At 48.7% G+C, this 23,728-nt stretch overlaps 1 protein-coding gene across 2 annotated transcripts in view; it reads left to right on the top strand.

Moving 5' to 3' along the window:
- The window catches only part of OLFM2 (olfactomedin 2), a 63,235-nt gene that overhangs the window by 5,688 nt on the left and 33,819 nt on the right, over nt 1–23,728 (top strand). Inside the window, exon 1 of one of the 2 annotated variants that reach the window (XM_060007676.1) lies at nt 9,354–9,631. The exons of the other annotated variant lie outside the window; for it this stretch is intronic. Within the exon in view, the coding sequence (XP_059863659.1) occupies nt 9,497–9,631 (135 nt within the window). The 5' untranslated portion in view covers nt 9,354–9,496. Of the gene's footprint in view, nt 1–9,353; nt 9,632–23,728 lie in introns of those variants that run through there. 2 annotated transcript variants of the gene reach the window in all.

The following is a 23,728-nucleotide window of genomic DNA, read 5'->3' as shown; positions in this document are numbered from 1 at the left end:
TGTGTGTGTGTTTAAATAAAAGCGTTTTTTAAATTGTGTCAAAATACACAGAATATAAAATTTACCATCTTAACCATTTTTAAGTGTACAATTCAGTAGCATTAAGTACCTTTGCGTTGTGGTGCAAGCATTGCCACCATCCGTCTCCAGAACTCTTTTCATCTTGCGAAACTGAAATTCTACCCACTAAACAACAACTCCGCATCCTCTACCCCCAGCCCCTGGCAATCTTCATTCTACTTTCTGTCTCTATGAATTTGACTCCTCTAGGGACCTCACATGGGTGGAATCATGCAGTGTTTGTCTTTTTGGTTTATTTCACTGAGGATAATGTCCTCTAGGTTCATCCACGTTGTAGCAGATGTCAGAATTTCCTTCCTTTTTAAGGCTGAATACTGTTTCATTGTATGGTTGGAACACATTTCGTTTATCCATTTATCCTTCAATAGACATTTAGGCTGCTTCCACCTTTGGCTATTGTGAATAATGCTGCTATGAGCATGAGTGTCCTAATATCTCTTCAAGACCTTGCTTCTAACTCTTGGGTGTATACCCAGAGGTGGGTCTTCTGGATTGTATGATAATAATGTGTTTAACTTCCTGAGGAATATGCATACCATTTTCCATAGTGTCTGGACCGTTTTCCGCTCCCACCGACAGTGCACAAGGGTTCCATTTTCTCCACATCCTCACTAACACTTGTTAGTATTTGACTTTTTGATCCTAGCTCATCCTAAGGGGTGTAAGGTGGTTCTTCATCGTGGCTTTGATTTGCATTTTATTAAGAGTTAGCGATGCTGAGCATCTTTTCATGTGTTTATTGGCCATTTGTATATCTTCTCTGGAGAAATGTCTAGTCAAGTCCTTTGTTCCTTTTCAAAACTGGGATGTTTGCTTTTTTGTTGTTTAAATAGAAGGTTTTAAAGCCAGGAACGAGACATGGTTGGATTTGTGTGAGGGACAGATCCTTTGACTGAAACTAGAGTAGGGACAGTAAAGGTGTGAAGACAGAATTATTTCAGGAGCTGACAAGACCTGAGGCAAGTTGGTGACAGCCAGAGGCATAGTAGGACTGATATTTGGGGGAGGACAGGGGGAATGTACCTCTCATTGTCTGGTGTCCAAGGTCCTCAGCCAGGACTACTGTCTCCTTTGGAATCTCCTCTTGGAATTCTGAAGCAGGCAGGAAAGCAGAGATGGCAAGAGAGAGAATTCCAGGGAGAATTCAACACCATTTCCAAACATTTGCTGTAACCGAGCAAAAAACTAAAAGCAGGCATAGGCTAGAAGATTAACACCATTTGTGTTCCAAGGGGTGCAAAGCTGTGTATGTGCAGACGTAAATTCATGCCTTTCCTCTGTGTGAATGAAATACTGTGGAGACCAAGAAGGCAGAGTTGGTTGACAGAGACCACTTGGCTTCTTACAAAGGACAGTGAGTTTTGCTTGGTTTACGTTTTCTAGCTTTTCTACTGGAACTTCTAGCATTTTTACCTGCTGCACATCAAACAGAAATGACCCTTATGTTTTATACTTGATACCTTAATTCATATTTTTGAGTAAACTTCCTTCTTGACATAAAACATAGCTACAAAGAAGTATGCAAATCATAAAGGTGCAGCTTGATAACTTGTCTTGAAGTGACATAATGTACGAGGTCAAGAAACAGAACTTTGCAAGAATCCAGAAACCTCCTCATCCTCCTTCTAGTTGCCACCTGCCCCCTCAAGAGTAACAGCTAAGCTAATGTCTCTCACTCTGCACTGGTTTGACCTGCTTTGTAACTTAATGAAGTCATTAAGCATGTAGTTTTTGTGCCCAGCTTCTTTTGCTCCACATAATGTTTGTAAGATTCCTCCGTATTATTGTTTTGTGATTGATTCTCTGTTTTTGTTGCTTTATGGTGTTCCGTTGTGTGGACATATCGCATGTGGTATATCCATTCTACTGTTGCTTGGCATTTGGGCTGGTGAAGTTTGTGGCTGACACAAACTGTGCTGAAATAAACACTCTGACACGTGTCTTTAGTAAATGCTTGTTCACACTTCTGTTTGGTATATGTGTACAGTAGATTCTCTATTCGCAGTAATTATGTTCTATAAAGAATTAGTGAATACTGAATTAGTGAATACTGAATCATCGTGGGGTTAGATTCTTGCAAGCTTCTGGTCACGACATTTTTGTTGACCAAAGAATATGCAACCTTCTTTTATGAATGTTTCTGTTTAAAAACACCTTATTTCATATACATTGTTGATTCATTGGCAGCAAACTCACTGCCAAAGGCACTATAACTCATGCTTGAGTGAAACTTATCAACAAGTTGTATTTTCTCTGGAAGACATGTTACAACCTTCTTGCGCCTAGAGCACTAGACAGAACCTAGCGCTGTGCATGGGGCCACTTAAAATAGCGAGATCACCAATAAAAAGCACGAGAATGTGAAAATGTTGGCACTAAGTAGACTGTGAAAAAGACACTTGATTACAGTTATGAGAGCTAAAACAAAAAGGCCAGAGCATGGCTGTGGTGGATCTCCATTGGGAACCTGTGTGTCAGTGACTCAAGTTTTTGCTACCCTGTGGATGTCCATGAACCACCACAAAAGCCCCATGAGAATTGACTTGGGGGTTACAAATAAATTGTAGTGAGTAGGCGAGTTTGACAATATGGAACCCACAAATAGTGAGACTCAAGTGTATATACCGAGGAGTAGAATTGCTGAGTCATAGGGGAGGAATATATTGAACTTCAGGAGATAACTGCTGAACAGCCTTCGAAAGTTCCAAAGACTCTTCAAAGAGTTTACCAATTTACTCTCTCACTAGTAGTGTCTGGGCATTCGAGTTGCTCTGCATCATCACCAACACTTGGTGTTGTCTTTATGTTTCACTTTAGACATTCTGATGGGTGTTTAGTGCGATCACATTTTGTATTTAATTTACATTTCCTGATGACTAATATTTAAATACCTTTTCACACGCTTATTGACCACTTGAGTATCCCCTTTTGTGAAATGCCTGCTCAAGTCTTTTGCCCATTTCTCTATTAGGTTGTCTGCCTTTTTCTTATTAATTTGTAAGAACATGTGTTTTTATACATCCAAATTTTATATCTGTGTTTCTCTCTCTTTTACATAAATTAAAAATGAGGATATCAGTTATTTGTTGGACATAAGATTGCAAATATCTTCTACTATGTAGCTTGTCTTTTCATTCTCTTAGTGATGTCTTTGATAAATAGAATTTCTTAATTTGAATGTAGTTTAAATAATAACCGTTTTTCCTTCAGGGTTAATGCTTGTTAGTGTCCTGTTTTAGAAATCTTTGCCTACCTCAGAGTAATGAAGATATTCTTCTATATTTACTTCTAAAAGATTTATTATCTCTCACATTTGATGTAAGATCTACATGGAATTGATTTTTGTATGTGGCTTGAGGTAGGGATCAACATTTATTCTTTCCCCTTTGAATAGGGCCAAATGACCCAGGAACAGCCTCCAGACTCTGGAGCCTGTCTGTCTGGGATAGATTCCTGGGGGCTGGGAAAAGTTTCTTAGCATCTCTAAGAAACCACTCTAATAGCCACTATTTCCTCATTAAAAAAAATGGAATTTAACCCAATCTACTTCACAGTGGTATTCTGAGGGTTAAATGAGTTATTACATGTACATTGTTGCAGATGGTGCCGAGCTCATAAGTACTCAATAAACCTTAGCAACTATTGTTATTGTTTCTGAGAGTTATGAACTTTTTTCCTCCTGATCATTTTCAGGTCAGGGAAAAAAAATTTCTTTTCATGGCACCTGGCCTTAGTGTGTTCAGGTTGCTATAATAGAATACCATAGACCAGGTGACTTATAAACAACAGAAATCTATTTCTCACAGTTCTGGATTTAGGGAAGTCCAGGACCAAAGTGAAAGTGCTGTCAGGTTTGGTGTCTGGTGAGGACCAGTTTCTTGGTGTCTTCTCATATGATGGAAGGGAGAGGGAGCTCTCTGGGGGGGGGGGGTCTCTGTATAAGGGCACTAATCCCATACATGAGGGCTCCACCCTCTTGAACTAATCACCTCCCAGAGACTTCATCTCCAAATACTATCACATTGGGGATTAGCTTTCAACATATGAATTTGGGGAGGGATACAGGCATTCAATCTGTAGCACTCCCCAACACGATGTTTAGAGTAATGATGGTGACAGTGAGAAAGGGATTCTTTCTGGAGATATTTCTATATCAGTTTCAGCTGGCATTGGTGATAATTTGAATGGAGTAGGGAAAGAGAAGGAAGGTGAGAGGGGCACTATCTGTAGTTTCTAACTGTGGGTACATTTGGTCCAGGACCAGGGTGAGGCAAGCAAGAAATCTAGGGTGCAAAATTTAAGGAAGGACTCATTCTCATGTCAGTGCAGGGCTCCTGGGGGGCGGGAACTTGCAGGGAAAGTTTAGGTATATTCCTCCTTTTAAACAGTTTTATTGAGATATAATTTATATACCATTAAATCCACCTGTTTAAGTGTGCTACTCAATGACTTTTAGTAAATTTGCAGAGTTGTACAAACATCACCCCAATCCAGTTTTAGAACATTTCCATCACTCGCAAAAGATCCCTCATGCCGGGGCCTTCCCTCGTGGCGCAGTGGTTGAGAGTCCGCCTGCAGGGGATACGGGTTCGTGCCCCGGTCCGGGAAGATCCCACGTGCCGCGGAGCGGCAGGGCCCGTGAGCCATGGCCGCTGGCCTGCACGTCCGGAGATCCCTCATGCCATCCCCACCCCAACCCCAGTTCCAGGCAATCACTAATCTAATTTCTGTCTCTATATATTTGCTTTCTCTGGACATTTTGTGTAAACTACTCATACAAAGTGTGGCCTTTTGTGTCTGACTTCTTTCACTTAGGAAAATATTTTTGAGGTTCATCCATGCTGTAGCATGTATCAGTAGTTCGTTCCTTTTTATCGTTGAACGACATTCCATTGTATGCATGTACCACAGTTTGTTTTTCCGTTCACCAGTTGATGAGCATTTGAATTGTTTCATTCATTGGGAACAATGCTGTTATGAATATTCACATACAAGTCTTTCCATGGACATAGGCTTTCATTTCTCTTGGGTAGATGGAATTGTTGCGTCTTATGGTCAATTTCAGTTTACATTTTAAGAAACTGCTAAATTGTTTCTTAAAGTAGTTGCAGCATTTTATGTTCCCACTAGAAAGCGGTTTAAGTTTCTCCACTTCATCACCAATACTTGGTACTGCCTGTCTTTTTTTTTTTTTTTTTTTTGCGGTACGCGGGCCTCTCACTGTTGTGGCCTCTCCCGTTGCGGAGCACAGGCTCCGGACGCGCAGGCTCAGCGGCCATGGCTCACGGGCCCAGCCGCTCCGCGGCATGTGGGATCTTCCCGGACCGGGGCACGAACCCGTGTGCCCTGCATAGGCAGGCGGACTCTCATCCACTGCGCCACCAGGGAAGCCCTTGCCTTTTGATTGAGGTTGTTCTGGCGGGTGTCATGTGCTATTAGTCCTGTGAAACACACAAGTGGAGATGTCCAAGAAGCAGATGGGCATAGGGGTTTGAGCTCTAGATGGAGATCTGGGCTACAGAAATGCTTTTGGGAGCCTCAGCTGTAGATTCATTTAGTCAGTCAATAAATAATTTCTTGAGCACCTACTATGTGCCAGTCACTGTGCTAAGCCCTAGGGATGAGGCTGTAAAAAACACAGCCATGTAGGAGCCCTTGCGGAACTGAAAGTCTAGTGGAAGAGACAAACCATAAACAAACAGAAGTACAATATAATGTCACATGGTGATAAATGTTGTTCAAAAAGATAGAGCAGAGGAGGGGACGGGGGCAGAGGGGTTGCTGTTGTAGATGAGGTGGCCAGGGGATGTCTTTCAGGATACGGTAGCCAAATCGCTCAGAGTCCCATCAGGGAAACAAACCAGTCTAGGTGTTTCAAAGAGAGGAAATTTAACATAGAGAATTGGTTAAGTGTGAGATGGAAGAGTTGAGAAGCCAGACTGATGGGATGATCAGGAATAAACCACAGCACAGAGCTACTGGAGGCACATGACAAAAGGGTGTGATGAAGTGTGATGAAGAAAAGTTTCTTGTGTGGGAGCTGGGATCATGGGATCATGGAGTAAGTATGGCCGCCGTCAGAATACACACCCCCACCCTAAGCAGAAAGAGAGAGAAGAAATACCCTGGCCTCTCCCTTCCTCCCCACTCTCCAGTCTCCCTCCAGTGCCTCTCATTGGGTGAGACTAATAGGAAGCCAGTGTGCCAGGGACCCTGGGAAGTGTAGTTTTCTGGAGAAGGGTAGGGCATTGCTCTGACTTGCACAATGATAGCGCAGAAATGTAAATGAAGTAAAGGAACAATCCACATGTGTATCTGTGGTAATAGTGCTCTGGGTAGAGCAGACAGCAAGTGCAAAGGTCCTGAGGTGGGAGTGTGCCAAATGGAACCAAAACCCTACCTGTGAGTGTGATGGATGGTCCAGGCACAGTATACAGAATGACAGTGGCTAGGGACCTAGGGCAAAGCCGTAGGAGACATTTAGGGATAAGGCAGGAGACAGTGATAGTGCAGCCTTTAAGTCAAGGGACAAATGACTTTCAAGAAGGAGGGAACGATTCATGAAGACTTACCTGTGAGAGTGACTAAATGAGGGCTTGTGTGAGACTGTGGGACCAGCAAATCGTAAGGTCACCGGTGCCGTTAGTGAGAGGAGTTTTGGAAGCATACAGGAGGTGGGAGGTAAGGAAGCAGAGACAGCAAGTGCAGATATGAGTGTAGACCACTCCTTGGAGGAGTTTGGCTGGGAGGAGGCAGGGCAGTTTCCTGCATCACCAATGGTGAGAGAGTGAGAGAGTCTCATTGGGTTCCAGATTATCTAAACAGGAAGGGCTTGGAGCCCAGGTCTGAAATCAGACCCACCTAGGTCCAAATCCTGGGCTCCCATTTATGTGCTGGGTCACCTTGAGCTGGTCCCCTCTCCTCTCTGAGCCTAGTTTCCTCTCTTGTAAATAGGGAAGTTGCTGTACTGTTCATGGGAGGTTGCATCCAGTACTCAGCAAGTGTGTTTGCAAAGTGTTCAGTACTCATAAATGCAAGCTGCAGTACAAGTAGGCAAGGAGGTATCTCATTTTTTAAAGCTCATTATCAGCTGCAAATCATTACAATGTCAGCTACTATTTATGAAACACCATGTTCCAGACCCCAGGCAAAGTGCTTTACAAGCATCATCTCTCCCCAGTCTGCCCCAGTTCACTCTGCTGCAACCACACTGGCCTCGTTCCTGTTCCTTGAACACTTATCCTCCTGCCCCAGGGCCTTTGCACTTGCTGTTCTTGGTGCCTGCAACTCTTCCTTCAGATATCCAAATGGCTCCCTCCCTCACCTTCTTCAGGTCTCTGCTCAAATGTCACATTCCCCAACCACCTCGATTAAAGTTTTACTCCCCTACCTAGTCCATATGCCCCTTCCTCCCGATACCCTAGGTATTTTACTCCCCACCCCACCCCCACTTGTTGTCTGACTTATTCCATAGAATGTTCATCTCCACATAGGCAGGCATTTTTAAAAATAATTAATTAGTTAATTATTTTTTGGCTGCACTCGGTCTTTGTTGTGTGCAGGCTTTCTCTAGTTGCGGCGAGCAGGGGCTACTCTTCGTTGTGGTGCACCGACTTCTCATTGCGGTGGCCTCTCGTTGTGGAGCACGGGCTCTAGGTGCGTGGGCTTCAGTAGTTCTGGTGTAGGGGCTCAGCAATTGTGGCTCGCTGGCTCCAGAGCACGGGCTCAGTAGCTGCCACACTGGGGCTTAGATGCTCCACGGCATGTGGGATCATCGCGGACCAGAGCTCCAACCTGTGTCCCCTGCATTGGCAGGCAGATTCCCAACCACTGTGCCACCAGGGAAGTCCCAGGCAGGCATTTTTTAAATCTGTTGTTTACAGTGCTTGGGACATAGTAGATGTTCAATAAAGCTTTCACTTGATTCTCAGGACACAGGAGCCATTTACACGTATTAGGTCCATGGGTCCTTAAACGACCCACTTTGCAGATGAGGAAACTGAGGCAGAGAGAGGTCATTGCTGGAAGTCCCATAGGGGCAGAACCTGCCTCTCCCTGCTGTTAAGCTAAAAAAAAAAAAGGATACTTCAAGACCCCCACCATCCCTACCCCCATGTTCAGCGCTTCTCCCGAGGCGAGCCCTCGGTGAGCTGCCACGGCCCAGGGAAAGGCCTGAGTCATCGCCGCCTCCATACGGCGGCGGCGGCCGCGAACTGAGGGCGACTGCAGCGGCCGCGGCGGCAGCGCGAGGTGATGCGGGGACGCCACGAGAGGGCGTGAGTGCAGGGAAAACAGAGGAAATTAAACCAGCCGGGCTCTCCTCCTGGCGGCCTCGCCGCCCCGCCGCCGGCTGGTGCGTGGGTGCAAAGCTGGGGCACTGCACTCCCCCTTCCTTCGAAAGGGCGGGCCCCGGCGCTGCTCCCTGGGGTCTGGAGGAAGGTCCGAAGTATCAGTTCCCCGCCCCCACCCCAAGTCCCAGTTGTGAGTGGAGACCCAGCTGGGACTTGCCGGCAAAAGGCTAGCTCCCGTGTCGGCCGTCCGGGGTTGTAATGCCGCCCCCTGGAGTCATGGGGGTCCTCCTGCTGCAGAAGTGACCCCACTCCCCATATCCCAGTAATCGCCTGTTGCTTTCGGACCTGCCACTCTGCGCTTCCCTCGTTCGGAAACAACCAAGCGGTCCCCAAAGTGGTCCTGGTACCAGGGAAGCCCCTTCCTCAAGGGAAAAGGAAACACTTGGCCACCCGATTCAAGGGAGCGCACTGGAGCCCACCGCCCCATACCTGCTCTCCCGGGTTTTAGTGAGCCGGGGTCGGTGTCCTAACAGTAGGTGGGTGGGGACTTGCGACTCCGGCCCCCTGCCAGCTTTGGGTGCACGGGGTGGGGCGGCTGCCCATTTAAACGCAGGCCGAGCGCCCGGGGCTCTGAAAGGGGCTGTGAGCGGAGGGTGGCCCGGGAATACCTCGCTTCGGGGGGCAGGGGCGGGAACACCGCTGGGGGCGGGGCTGGGAATGCCGCGGCGGGGGGTGGGGGGCAGGTGGGGAATACCGCCGGAGGGGGCCCCTTGCGGGGTGGGGCGATTCCGGACAGAGGGGTTGAAAGGCCGGGGGAGAGGGGTGGGGACAGCCGGGGCGCCGCCCGCCCCCCGCCGGGCTCCGGGCCGGAGCCGTGACGTCACAGCGGCTGGAAGTGCCCGGCGCGGAGGCTGTGGGAGGCGCGGGAGGGGGTGGGGGGGGCCGAGGCGGCGCTTTATAAGCGGAGCCCGCCGGGCGCGCCGAGCCGCAGCCCGCGTCCCCGAGCCCCCCCGGCCGGCCCCGGCCCCGGCCCCCCAGCTCGCGCTCGCGCCCCCTGGGCGGCTGGGTGGCAAGGGACCGAGCACCAGGCGGCGGGCGGCCGCGGGGCATGAGGCGGGGGCGCGATGTCGGTGCCGCTGCTCAAGATCGGGGCCGTGCTGAGCACCATGGCCATGGTCACCAACTGGATGTCGCAGACGCTGCCCTCGCTCGTGGGGCTCAACGGCACCGTGTCCCGCGCGGGCGCCTCCGAGAAAATCGTGAGTGGCCGCCGCGCAGGGGGCGCTCCCGGGGGGCGTGGTGCTCGCGCCGCCGCAGCAGCAGCCCCCGGGGGCCCCCGCCCCCCAGCTTCCCGGCGCGCCCGGCCGGGGAGCGCCCTCCTGGGGCTGGGGACTGGACGCGGAGGCGGAGGAGCCCTAGGACCCGCAGCCACCTCCGCGCCTTTTATTATTGTTATTATTATTATTTCTTATTATTAGTGTGCAGTGTCCGAGCGGCAACAATGTACTAGGCTCGCTCTGGCCCCGGGGCGCAGGCGGAAGGGCTGCGGAATTCAGCCTGGTCCCGGCTGAGTGGGGCGGAGCTGGAGGGTAGATTCGGGCGGCTGGTTGGAACCCTGCCTCCGAATAGGGAAGTCTCCGGGTCTCCGAGGGTCTCCACCTTCAGCATCTCTCCCTGTTTGTGTCTCGGTGTCTCTGAGTAGCCCCTTGTCTGTCTCTCTCTCTCCCTCTCTTCTCTCTGTCTCTGTCTCTATGTCTCTCTCTTTCTGTCTCTCTCTGTCTCACTCTATTCTTTTTCCTCTGGTTTGCGTCTCTATTTTCCTCTCTGTCTGTCTCTGTCGCGCTGTCTCCGAGTTTGTATCTTTTTTTTTTCTGTCTCTCCTTTTCTCTCCCCTGCACAACACCCCACCCCCTGCATCTCCCTCCTCATTACCTGCCTCACCACGTGCTGAATATTTATTCCCATAACTGACCCTCCGTAGGAGGCCCGGTCTCGTACTGGGGTGGGAGCCGGGGTTGGGGCTCATGCTGCCCCCAGAAACTGCAGGATTGCCCCCTCCCCCGTCCCATCCTATCCTCTTCTATCACCTTCATCCTCCAGCTTCCCAAGCCACAGAGTTTGGCTGGGGGGTGAAGGGGGGCAAGGGGGCACTCCTTCGGGGTTAATAATAGTGGTCCTGGGGTCCTGGGGAGAGGGGAGGAGACATCCTCCACTGCAAACTTCCCTCAGCCTCCTCCAGATATGCCCCTTCCCTCCCATTCCTTACCCTCTTCAATCTGGTTTCGGGACTCCTCCCAATACCTGGAACTGGGATTCATGGGGGCTCCCCCTCTTGCTTGATGTTCTGCCAACTTCATCAGCCCCCCTGTTTAGCCTCCAACTGCCACCACACTGAAAGCTAAGAGGTCTTTGCTCCCAAGCGTTGTGGGCAAGTGGAGAGGGGGGTGCCCTGTGCTCAGGCTTTGTCCAGCTCCTGGAGGGAATTGTCCCTGGGCTTGGCCCAGGTGAGGGCTTGCAGTTTAAATCCTCAGAATTGAAGCCAAGGTGTGAAACAGTGTTTATCTGTCACATCAAGCGATATTTGAATATGTCCTGGTGTATCTATCTATGCATGGTGTGTGTATGGGTGTGTGTGTGAGTGGAGGGTGTGAGAAAGTGTATGTGCTTTGCTAGCATGAGGGCACAAGTGTGTCTGCCTGTACATGAGGGTGCAACCCAGAATGAGTGTGGGTGTGTCCCTGAGTACTCGCTGTATCTCGGTGTGGATGTGTCTGCAGTTGTATGTCCCTGACTATGGGTTTGCATGTATGTAATTGCATGTGTGCATATAAGTTTATATACATGAGTCTGAGACAGACTTCTTGCTATTGCCTTCTGAGGGGGGAGAGAGATGGTGTCTCATTGAAATCAGAAGTCAGATTCCCCTCCCCTACCATCTAAAAAGTTTGAGTCAGTGTAAATGTGTTCATGTATTATGTAGAGCATATGTGTAAATGAGAGCATGTATGTCTGGGGAACGTGTACATAGTGTATAAGAGCATGTCTCTGAGTTATGATTTTGTGTGTGTATATGTGTCTTTGCAAATATGTACAAGTACATGTTTTGTGCATATAAATGTGGACATGTATGTCTTTAGAAGTGTGTGCATATATGTTCAAGTGTGTATCTGTGAGTGGTCTATGAATGGTGTGTGTGCCTGGTTTGTATGCATGTGGGTGGATTCCTGTGTGTTTCATGATTTTTCTGTAAGTGTGAGCGTGTGTGTGTACCCAAACTGACCTGGTCTTCACTCTAGCCCACCTGTAGCTAACAGGACCTTGATTCAATGCTTCCATGAAATCACCTGCTGAAAGCTAATAGTTCTCCCATTCCTGAACCCCACCCCATCCCTCAGTCTCACTAAGCCTTGCCAGAAGAGCTCTATGGAGTGAGATGCCAAGTAACTCAGGGTAGCACCTGGGAGGGGACTGTGACATGAGGGTGCTCAGGAAAGTGCCTTGGGAGTCTGAGAGACATAGGTTGAAATCCAGACTTTCCCTTAACTTGCTCCACGACTTGCACTCTGGCCCAGTGACATCACCGTTCTGAGGTGCGGTTTCCCATCTATGAAATGAGAATGATAGTTCCTACCTCACAGAACTGTGGTGAGTAAGAGGTCTACCATCCAGCCCTTCATCCATCCATCCTTCCATCTATCTCTCCATCCATCCATCTTTACACTCATCCTTTCATCCACCCATCCATCCGTCCACTCACCTATCCATCCATTTGCCCATCCATCCATCTCTCCATCTTTCCATCCATCTCTCCATCCAGCTCTCCACCCATCTATCTTTCCATCCACCCATTATCCATCATGTCTCTCTCCATTGATTCTTCCACGCATCCATCCTTCCATCCATCCATCTCTCTATCCATCCACCCATTTTGTTTATTCAACAAAATAATTGAGTACCTCCTCTATGTCAAATGTGTATATGCTTGAAAATCCCAGCTCAGTGCCTGACACAGTAAATGCTCAGTTAGTGACAGGACTCTGAGATGAATCTGGGTTTGAATTCTGGTCCTGCAATTTACCCGTGGTATGACCTTGGGGAAATTATTTAATCTCTCTAAACTCCAATAACCTCATTAGTCAAGGGGAGTTCAGAGTCCCCATTAAGCCACAGGATCCATGAGAACATCTGTGTTTTACTCACTATTGAACCCTAAGCCCTGATGCAGAGGAGCCCTACAATAGATATTTGTCAAGTGGCTGAATCAACAATCGCATCCTCATAAGGATTCCATCTTCAAATGGAAAGATAGCTGGGTGCATAGTAGGTGTTCAGTAAGGAGAGTTTGTAGCCAAGCACGTAATAGGCATGGAATAAATATTTGTCAAGTGTCTAAATCAATAATGCACCTTCCTAAGGATTGGGGAGAACAAATGGAAGTGAGGAGGCACAGGGTCGGTGCTCAGTAAGGAGGAGTTGTGCGAAGCTACAGGGCACCGACGTGGGTAAGCTGAGGGGTTCCGGAACCCAGGTAGTGAGAATTCCCAGTCATGAGGCAGACAGTTGGATGCTGGTCTGGACTTTAAAAACGATCTCTGTGAGGTAAGGGTGAGCCCAGACCCTCAGGCCATTCTTGTCTCTGGTTTCCCCTCCCGGATCTGATCCAGAGAAACAGTTTAGCATGCTAAGAGATTCTGAGAGATGGTGTTACAGATCATCCCTGAAAGTGGGGCGGGGAGGGAGAAGCTGCCACTGCTACTCCCTTTGGCCAACTCCCAGCCATAAACCATCCCTGTGAGATGGAGCCTTCAGTGGAATGGCTTCTCACCTGGGGGGTCATAAATTCAGAACCAGACTAAGAATTGTCAGCCCCATGGCCAGCAGCTGCTGTCATTACGGGGCCTGAAGTGAGTTACCTGCATCCTATATGTTATGCCCTTGTCCATCCCCTCCTCCTTGAGGGATGGAGGGAAGGAAGGGGAGATGGAGGAGGGATATTCTGTTTGGGGAGGACCCTTTTCCTCATGGGAGGAACAGGGAGGGTCTGAGCAGCTATCAGCAAGAGGCTGTTTGAGGACTTCCCAGTAAAAACCAAAGTTCAGAATCTATGTGTTTTCTTGACAGTTTTCTGTGCAGGGGGGAAGGACCCCAATACTCAGTATCAGTCAAGAGAGGCAAGGTAACACTGCCATAACTCGTGGCCTCATATCTCGGTGGTTTAATACTGCACAGGTTTATTTTGTGCTTGAACTCTGTATCCATGTTGGCTGGAGAGCTCTGTCCATGGTCGTCATGGACCTAGAATGATGCAGGCTCTATGGTGACATGATCACTGAAGCAGGGAAAGGAAGGTACAGCGTAGCCCCCACTGGCTCCTAAAGCTCTTCCCTAGAAGTGACACGTTACTTCTGCTCACATTTCATTGGCCAGCACAAGTCACATGGCATGCTTAACCTCAAAGAGGGTGAGAAGTGTGGTCCTACTATGACCTGGACAGAGAAGAGCGGCCAAATATTTATGAACAGCCCTAAATACACTACTGATCCCTCTTCCTCTTATTCTACAACAAGAATTCTCTTGGAGGGTCTCTCCATTCATTCATTCACTCATTCATTTATTCAACAAATATTTATTGAGCACCTACTATGTGCCAGGCGCTATTCTAAGTGCCAGCGATATGACAGTGAACAAAACAGACAGAAATCCTTGTCTTTGTGGAGCTGACATTCTAGGGCAGGGTAGGGGAGAAATAAATAAGTATACAGATAAATTTATAATACATGGTGATACCTGTACTATGAAGAAGCATAGAGCAATATAAGGGGAGTGGAGAGTGCTGGGGGGGACTATTTTAGATTGAGTAGGTGACATTTGAGCAGAGATCTGAAGGAAGTAAGCAGAGAGAACAGCAAGTGCAAAGGCCCTGAGGTGGGAATATGCCTGAAATTTTGGAGAGTCAGTGAGGAAACCAGTGTGGCTGAAGCAGAGCGAGTGAGGTGGGAAAGTGAGAAGAGATGAGGGCAGGGAGGTGGTGGGAGCCACATCATGTTCGGGGGAGAGGGACTTGCAGGGATTTTAGATTTAACTTGCAACTTCTCATGCATTCCCTCTCCTCATTTCACGCTTTCCTTTTCAACATGCACTTTTAACCTTCTAACATTCACTGTGTAGTTGATATTTATTTTGTTGTCTGATTCTCCCCACTGTAATGTCAGCTCCATGAGGGCAGAGATTTTTTTAAAAATCCATTTATGTTGACAGTTATAGTTCCAGTGCCTGGCACTGGGTCTAGCACATAGTTGGTGTTCAATAAATACTTGTTAAGTGAATAAATGGGATGCCAGGGAGGGTGCTAAGCAAAGGAGGGATGAGACTTAACTCAGGTGTTCACAGTTTTTCTCTGGCCCCTGTGGGGAGGACAGACTGTAGGAGGTGAGGGTGAGAGCTGGGAGACTGGGGAGGCGGCCACAGCACTGGTCTAGGTGAGTGATGATGGGGGCTGGACCAGGGTAGGGACCAAGGAGGTAGAGAAAAGTAGGCCTATTGTGGATTTGACCCACACCTGCCTATTCACCTGTTCCTAACTGTGGACTTAATGGCTTTTGCTCAAACACCTCAATATGTCAGGAAATATTTATTGAGCGCCTACTTTGTACTGGGAAGGGTCCTAGACTATGGAATATAGAGATGAATAATGCCCCGGCTTCAATCAGATCGCTGTCTCATCAACAGTACTTGTGACACGACATGGTATGTGTAGAGACAGAGATATTTCTGGAATGCTGTTGGGGCACAGAAGTGGGGCACTGAAATCAGCCAGGTTGCAATGGAAGTTTCTTGGAGGTGGTGATGTCCAACTGAGTCTTAAAAGTGGAGAAGGAACTGGCCAGGTGAAAACAGAGCAACGGCATTCCAGACAGAAAGAATAGCACGGACAAAGGCTCAGAAGTGAGGAACATCCTGTTGAGGATGGACACTGCAAGCTGTTCGGAGTTGCTGAAGACAATGTGCCAGGTTGGGAAGAGTGTGGAAGTGGCCTGAGTGGCCAGAGGGGTCCATGTCACAAAGGGATTTGGACTGAGGTGTCTGTACTTCATTCTGAGTGTCAAAGGATGGGAAACTTGAAGGGGTTTGGAGCAGGAAAAGAATATGAGGCTGTCAGTTGCATTTTTCAAAAGAGCTGATTGTTAGAAAATCCTTCTAGATTGTGAGTATGAAATTTATCTCATTTTAACATTTTCCTGTCTCACTTGCACCAAATCTAAACTCCTTACCCTGGCCCAACTTGGTAAGCCTCAGTTTCTTCATCCATAAAATGGGGATAATAGTAGATTGTACCATATAGCATTGTGTTCAGCCATGTGCCTGGCATGTGGAAGGTGCCTATAAGGTTTGCTATTATTATTATCGCTAGACCCCTGCCTGAGTCTCAGATCTTGGATCACTCTTCCATCCCTTGCTGCTTTTCCTGCCTCTGGAACTTTTCACTTGTTCCCATCCTCTGGGAATATCCTTCCTCCAGTCCTCCCTCTAGCCAGCTCCTTCTCACCCCTCCTGTTCCAGCTCAAATGTCACCTGCTCAGAGACAGCTCCCCTGACCACCCCAGCTACAGTGTCCCCACTTTATTATTTGAACCTGTTCTATTATCTTCTCAGTACTCATAATGATCTGAAATCATCTTGGTAATTGTTTGTTTACCACCAACAGAACAGAAGTGCTATCTGAGTGAAAACTTTGTCCGTCTTGTTATCACTGGGATTTTCTCATTTGGGGCCATAGGTATTTCCTGAATGGTCTCAGTTCTGCCCCATGAGACCACTGCCCCTTTGTCCTCCCGGTGAAACTTCTGAGCCTTGATGAGTATTTCTGTGACCACTTAGTCTTCTCCCATTGCTCAGAAGTGTCTGCTTCTTATAGTTTTTTTTTATCGTGTCTTTGTTTCTCAACCCTTCCAACAAATGTGCACATTGTCACTTTCTCCATCTCTGTCTCTCGGTCTATGTCTGTCTGTCAGACATAGATCTTGCCACCAGAGAGCAGAGTCATCCCTGACTAGCAATCACTGAGCTCTTCTGTGTGCCAAGTCCTGTGTTGGGGGCTGGGGATACAGCAGTGAACAAGAGAAACTTGATCTCTTTCCTCACAAAGCTTCATAGGGAGACACAGTGAACTTGGAATTGTGCAGATGGCTATATAATTAAAGATTGGTGGGGGCCGTGAGGGCAGAAATTTGGGAAGGGTTAATCAAGGAAGGCTTCCCTGAGGAGGTGATGTTTGCCCTGAGACATGAAGGATGAGTAAGAGTTGGGCAAAGACAGAGCTGGTAACGTGGAGGGAGAGAGGCCAAGAGAACAGGGTGTGTGAAGGTGTTGGGATGGGATGGCAGGTGGCGTGTGAGGATCTGGCGAGATAGGCAGATACCTGACTGCCACTCTAGACCCCAAGCTTGATGCAACACATAGAAATGGCTTGAGATGTTGCCTTTGCCAACAACAGCACCATGGACAGCTACCAAGGGAGGTGGTCTGGGCTTTGGGGCTGCTTGAGTGTAGTTAAAACTGGCTTCCTCCTCTTCCAGAGGGAAGCTCTGGTTTCTGCGTCTTGGTGTCTTCGTGCCCCCAGCATCCTTCTCACCTCCTGCCCTGGGCGGCTGACGCCTCTTTGTGAAACTCCAAGAGAGGAGCAACCGCAAAGCTGGGCGAGGAAAAAGCAGGCTTCTGGGGGAGGCTCAGGCGTTTTGAGAGAGTCTGATGTGGCGTTGGGTGTGTTTGTGTGTGGGAGTGAAGAAGTTGCCACTGGGAGATCTGAGGGACCAAGCTGGTTCTCAGTCCTTGTCTCTCTCTGTCTCAGCCTTGAGGCTTCTCTATTTTTAAACTTTGTATTTTGAGTCTGTCTCTGTGTGTGTGTCTCTCTCACATATCTCTGTCTCATTAGTTGTCTTTATTCCTCTCTGTCTTCACGATGTATCTACAACATATGATAGACTTTTGTTCTCTCTCTCTGCCTGTGTCTCATGTCTGCGTCTCTTTGTCTCTATCCTGCTCTCTGTTTTCTCTCCATCTCTGTCTTGTCTCTATCTCTGTCTCTAAGTCTGTGTCATCCTTTCTGTGTGTCTCTATCTCTATGTGTCTCTTTTGTCTCTGGTTCTGCCATCTCTGCCTCTTTGTGTCTCTGTCACTATATCTCTTCCATCTCTGTCTCTCAGTCTATGTCTGTCTGTCAGGATTCTGTTTCTCTCTCTCTAGAATTCTGTTTCCATGTCGCCATAGTTACTGTATCACGGTCCAGGACCCTGACAGGGAGTGGGGGAGAGACTCAAATTCTCAGACCTAAGAGAGCTCCTGAGACAGGACAGGGCCAGAATGTATGTTGGGTGTTGGGCAGGATTCAGTGAGTGGGACAGGATGAGCCAGACCAGCATCAGCCCTTGAAGGCCCTGGGGGGACAAGGGAGGAGATGTTTGTACCCCTGGAGATGCTGGGAATGGAGGCTGAGCTTTGATTTCAGCCCAGGGTAAAGGGTGGGTGGGTGCCCAAGCTCCAGGTGACCCTGTGCCCTCCCCCACCATTCCCACTCCCCTCTGCTGCCCAGGAGGGCATCCCTCTAGGACCCAGCCGCCAGGCCCCAGCGCTGGCTCCAAGACGGAACAGCTGTCTGGGCTGCAGCTGCAGAAGCTCATTTTGAACAAGGGAGATGATTGCAGGAGTGAGTGGGGGAGGGTGAGAGAAGGGGAGGGTTGCAAGGGCCAAAGAGGAATCAGGCTTGATTGTTGCTGCTGCTGCAGCGGGTAGTGTGCCCAGGAGATGGGAGACTGGGTGAGGCAGAAAAAGGCAGAGGGAGGTCTGTTGGCCCACGCGTGGCCCATCTGTCCCCACTTCTGGTCCTCCCTCGTGTGAAGCTTTTCTGCCTGTCTCTGGCTGTCTCTCCCTCTGGCTGTGTTTCAGAGCCTGCATCTCTGACTCTGCCTGTGTTTCTTATTGTGACACCTTCTGCCCTGTATTTCAGTTTCCCCATCTCCCTGTCTCTCTGGCTGCTACGCCGCCTGGATCTCTGTGTATCTCTGAGCCTCCTCGCCTGCCCCTCGGTGTTGTCTTCATTATCAGAAGCACGGCTAAGTCTCCAGCAGCCCTTCGGACTGCTCTTTCTTTTGTTGGCATTTCTGCGATACTCAGGGGTTGGAGACAAACAGAGATGGCAAATTCCCAGGAAATGATGGGATCGTGTCCTTCCATAAAGGGATATTTACAAAGATATCTCAATTAGGACTAATGAATTAAGCGAGTCACTTCCCCTGCCCTCTCCCCAACCCTGAGGTCCCGCCGTCTCCTGGGAGAAAACCAGCCAATGACTGGATGACAGTCTGGTGCTCAGGTAGCGTCTCAATGTTTAATTTATAACAGCCTTCTCCTTGCTGCCCTACAGTCCATCGGGAATGGCAAGGTGGCCTCAGGCGCGTAGACTCAGGCAGAGGCTGGAGACCTGCTGGTCCCCCAGAGCATGCCAAGGCATGTGTGCATATGTTGGAGCCTTCCCTGCATGTCAGGGCATGTTGTGGCATGTTTGAACATGTTGGGGTATGTCTTCATGGCGAACATGTCCCTTCGTGTAAGGAGAGTCCGATGGCCACCAGGCATATCTGAGCACACGGGACATGTTGGAGCAGGTCAGAGCATGTCTCTCATGTGGGGGACGCCTGAGCATGAGGACCCCAACAGAGGATGTGGCACGTGGCAGGGCACAGGGCACAGGATGGCTCCTATGCCATGCAGTGAAGGTCTGCACTTGCAGGTTAAGCATTTATCCTCAAGTGCAAGGCAAACTATGTCTTGCAGAACCCCCCTGGCAGGGATAACAGAGCCATAACAATATCTACAACTTCCAGGAGGAACTGGTCACCCCCACCCGCTGCCACCCCTGCAGCTGTTGCACTCTGAGTTTCCACATCCCCTTCAGCACTGGTGGGTCAGGAGAGTTGAGTTCCAGCTCTTTTTTTTCTTTTTTTGCTGCACCGCGTGTGATGTGGGATCTTAGTTCCCTGACCAGGGATCGAACCCGTGTCCCCTGCAGTGGAAGCGTGGAGTCCTAACCACTGGACAGCCAGGGAGTCCCCGAGTTCTAACTCTCGATGCACTATTTGCTCCTCTGTCCTCTGTAGTTTCCCTCCGCCAGTGCATGGCATCAGGGTCCCCATTTCCCCCATTGCTACAGTCCTACCAGGTTCCTTGGGATTACTTCTCACCTCTGCCTGCACCTTCCCACCCCACACAGTCTGTTGATGCAACCCTCAGTGTAGCTCCCATCAGAGTGATGCAGCCTAAGATATAATGACAAATCTGGAGATACAGTCCTTAGTGTGATGCCGGGGTAGTGTCGGGGCCATAAACTATCTTGAAATCTGACTTCAGTTCTGCAGACAGGCACTGGCTGGGACATTTGGTGCAGTGAGAAGGAAGAGAAATTTGCTCATTCTGGTGAATACATTCTCTTGCTATTCCAGGAAACAAGGATTCCCCAGACCTGTTGGCCGAAGCTGGCTCCATTAGCCCTTGTAAGTGTCATGTGACCTCAGCAGAACACCAGGCTTATTAGTAACGCATAAATTCTTCAGGAATATTTCAGGACTGACTGCAGTGCTAATGAGTTAGTCGGGGAGACCTAAGAGTGCAACTGACAGAATGTATACAGATGTCAGTTCCTACTGAGAAGAGTGTAGGAATGTTCAAGGCTACAGGATGGACACGAATGGACCTGGAGGATTATACATGGAAGGGTGCAGGGGTTCTTGAAGGGACACAGTTGCGTAACATGTTTGTGGCTTCTGGATAGACCTACACATATGTACGTGGCTGTCCAGAATAGCACACAGAGGGTTGTGGGTATGTAGAGGGGGGCATTCCCCTGTGTGATGGGCACACTGTGGCAGAGCTGTTTGTGGGTTTAGGCAATGTGCGTTTACATAGGTGGCTACTCTTTATATAAAGAGTCCTCATGCAGACTGACTCGTGGGCTCACAAATTGTGCACAGAATATATGGGAATAGAATGCTTGTGAACACGTCTAAATGAAGGGGATGTACACGGCTATGGACAACAGTGCAAGAGGCATGTATACTGGCATTTGCTCACTGATGCACACCGGCATTCGCTTGAATTTACACAAACGTGCACCTATGCACATAGCTAGTCACTGATGTATCCAGATGTTCCGTATGTGTCCGGAATGTAGATGTTCACAGGTGCCTGTGGATAAACATGGATGCCCACAGACAGTCACAGAGCCCCCTGTGTACCCCAGTACCCACATGCCACTATTTGGGGATGCAAATGACCAACTCCCTCGCAAATTCCCCAGATTCCTGGCAAAGTGAGATCTCAGAGCAACAAGAGTGACCTTAGAACTGCCCCCAGACCCTTTTTGGAGGACCACGGAAGGGATGTCTCAAGTCACACGAGTGCCTGGGTGACCCGGCAACGCCATCCAGGAACACAGAGCCCTGAGCCAGCCTCTCACAGGTTGTCTTAGCTGAGATTCTCACCTGTTTGACATCCACCTTGCATAAGGGCCAATTATGGCAGCCAATGCTCAGAAGTGGCTTACAGTAGCGCCCAGCATGTTAAGGAGCATCATTACCACTGAGTAGAAATGTTACTACCATTGTGAATATTCTCCTTGAAATGCAGAGAGATCCTGGTCCTCTGCATTTCCGTCCTGGCATCCACCGCAGTGTCCCACCAGCGTTTCAGCTTCATCTGTTTCTCTCCTGCTCTCGTTGGAGAGAGTCAGTCAGTCCATTAAAGCCGTGGTTTCCTCTCCCACTGTGCACTCTTCCCTGACATCTCTCTTCATTCTCATTTGCCTCCAAGCATCACAGTTCCAGTCTGTCTGCCTGGGGGTGGGGGGGGGGTGTTAGAGAGTCTGTTTGGAATATAGAGCCCCCTAAAATGGGCTGGTGAAATAGGAGCTTTAGATAAAGAATGGAGGGAGTCTCAGAAAACCCAATAGGTGGGGCTTTAGGGACTCGGAAGGCCGTCATTCACGCACTCATTTAGCAATTAAGTTAGCAAATATTTATTACCCACCTACTAGGAACCAGGTGGACAAGATAGACAGGGTGCTTGCTCTCGTGGAGCTGACATTTTAGTGGGAAGAGACCAGTAACACACAACGAGAACGTATCACCCAGTAAGAGCTCTGTGCAGACTTAAACCAGGGTGAGGGATGTGGTGGAGGTGGGGCTACTCTGGATTCAGGAGAAAATCCCCACTTTCCTGTCCTCCCCTCCACTCTGGGGGCCCTTCATTTCTGCACCCCTCACTTCAGCCTGCCCATGGCTCTGGTTTCTGCAGCCCCCAATCCCCCATGCATCTTCAGCTCCAGGGCCCCCCTGGCTCCATACCTTTTCATTGCTTTGACCTCCATGTTCCAATTCCATTTCCCTGGACTGGAGGATTTGTCTCTTTCAACTTGTATCAGGAATCCACTTGTTGTCCAATATGCCAGACACCTTGGGCACTTGGGAGAGCAAATACGTAAACAAGTTCATGTTGGATAGATAAGTGCTGTAATAAAAATAACAAGAGTAAAGTAATGTGACTGGGGAACCTCATTTTGTCAGGACACTGGGGTAGCCTCTCTGGGGAGGTGGCTTTTTTCCCAGCTTTATCGAGATATAATTGACATATAACATTGTGTAACTTTAAGGTGTACAACAAGATGTTCTGATACATGTATGTATCACAAAATAATTATCACCGTAGGGTTAGTTAACCCCTCTATCACCTCACATAATTACCATTTTTGTGTGTGTGAGGTGAGAACATTTAAGATTTCTCTCTTAGCAACTTTCAAGTATATAATACAGTGTTGGTAACTAGAGTCACCATGCTATACATAATATCCCCAGAACTTATCCATCTTATAGTTAGAAGTTTGAAGAGGTGACATGTGAACACAGATGAGAAGGAGTCAGTGGTGGAAAGAACTGGGAGAGGAGCATTCTGGGAGAGGGAAGAGCATTCTGGGAGAGAGAAGAAGATTCTGGGAGGAGAGCATTCTGGGAGAGGGAAATAACTGGGAGAAGAGCATTCTGGGAGAGAGAAATGACTGGGAGAAGAGCATTCTGGGAGAGGGAAGAGCATTCTGGGAGAAGAGCATTCTGGGAGAGGGAACCACAGTGCAAATGCTCTGACATGGGAAGGAGCTTCTTGCCTTCTGGAAAGAGGACCAGGTGGATCTAGAGGAGGAGAGGATAAGGTCTTATAGCTTGGCAGGAGACACCGCATGCAGGGCCTCACAGGCCAAAGTGAGTTGTTGGGTTTTATTCTAAATACAGTGAGAAGCCACTTGACAAGTTGCAGTGGAGAGGGGAGCCATGATCTGATTCACATTGTGTAAAGATCCCTCTAACTTCTGTGACGGGGAATGGATTCCAGGGAGTGAGCATGGAAGCAGGGAGATCAAGGAGGAGGTGACTGCAATGGTCCAAGCAAAAGCCGGTGGTGGCTGGGCCGGGATTGAAGCATCCGGAATGGTGAACAGTGGGCAGATTTGGCACATGTCTTAAAGTAGAGCCATCAGGACTTGCTGATGGATCAGATGTTAGGGGTAAGAGAAAGTGAGGAACCGAGAAATGGGGTGATGTTTACAGAGAACCAGAGACCTAGGAAGCATTTCTAAAAGACCGCGGGGGGACCAGAGCAGACCGGATACCAGCTGGGTCACTCTGCCTCCTAATAACCAGGAAGATATAATGGCCTGAATCCCCTTCTAAGATCCATGGAAGGCCATTTATTCCCCAAGATTCCCCCACCCCCTGGAGGGCCTATATTCTCTTGGTCATCCCTGCCTCTGACTTCCTGCTTCTATGCAATTATTATTCTTCACTTGGTGTCTTGTGTCTTTTGGTCTCTGCTCTGACCTTTACCTGGACTGAGAGCTCAGTCCTTGAGGTCATGGAGAACCTCAAATGCCAGGGCAAGTCACCTAAACTTAATCCTGAAAGCATTGGGGCCATTTATGCAATCATTAATTTATTCAACAAGTACTTTTGAGGACCTACTGTGTGCCCTTGCTGGGAAATAAGATGATGAGCCAAGCAGTGCACGGAGCCTCCTTTGAAACAGGGAGACAGGTAACGATCAGATATTCACAGAGAAATATAAATTGCAACTGTGATAACAGCTTGAGGAAAAGATTCTTGGTGTTATAGGAGATTCTAATAAGGGGATTTGATCTAATCTGGAAGGTCAGAGGAAGTAAGAGCTGAGATCTGAAGCAGAGAACAAAGGGTATTCCAGGCAGAGAGAATTGCTTATGCAAAGGCTCTGAGGTGAGGGAAAGTGTAGGCAGTATAACAGAG

The sequence above is a fragment of the Delphinus delphis genome, chromosome 3 (genome assembly GCF_949987515.2).
Source record: "Delphinus delphis chromosome 3, mDelDel1.2, whole genome shotgun sequence".
NCBI classification, from domain to species: domain Eukaryota; kingdom Metazoa; phylum Chordata; class Mammalia; order Artiodactyla; family Delphinidae; genus Delphinus; species Delphinus delphis.
This window is presented reverse-complemented; position numbering and strand designations above follow the sequence as displayed.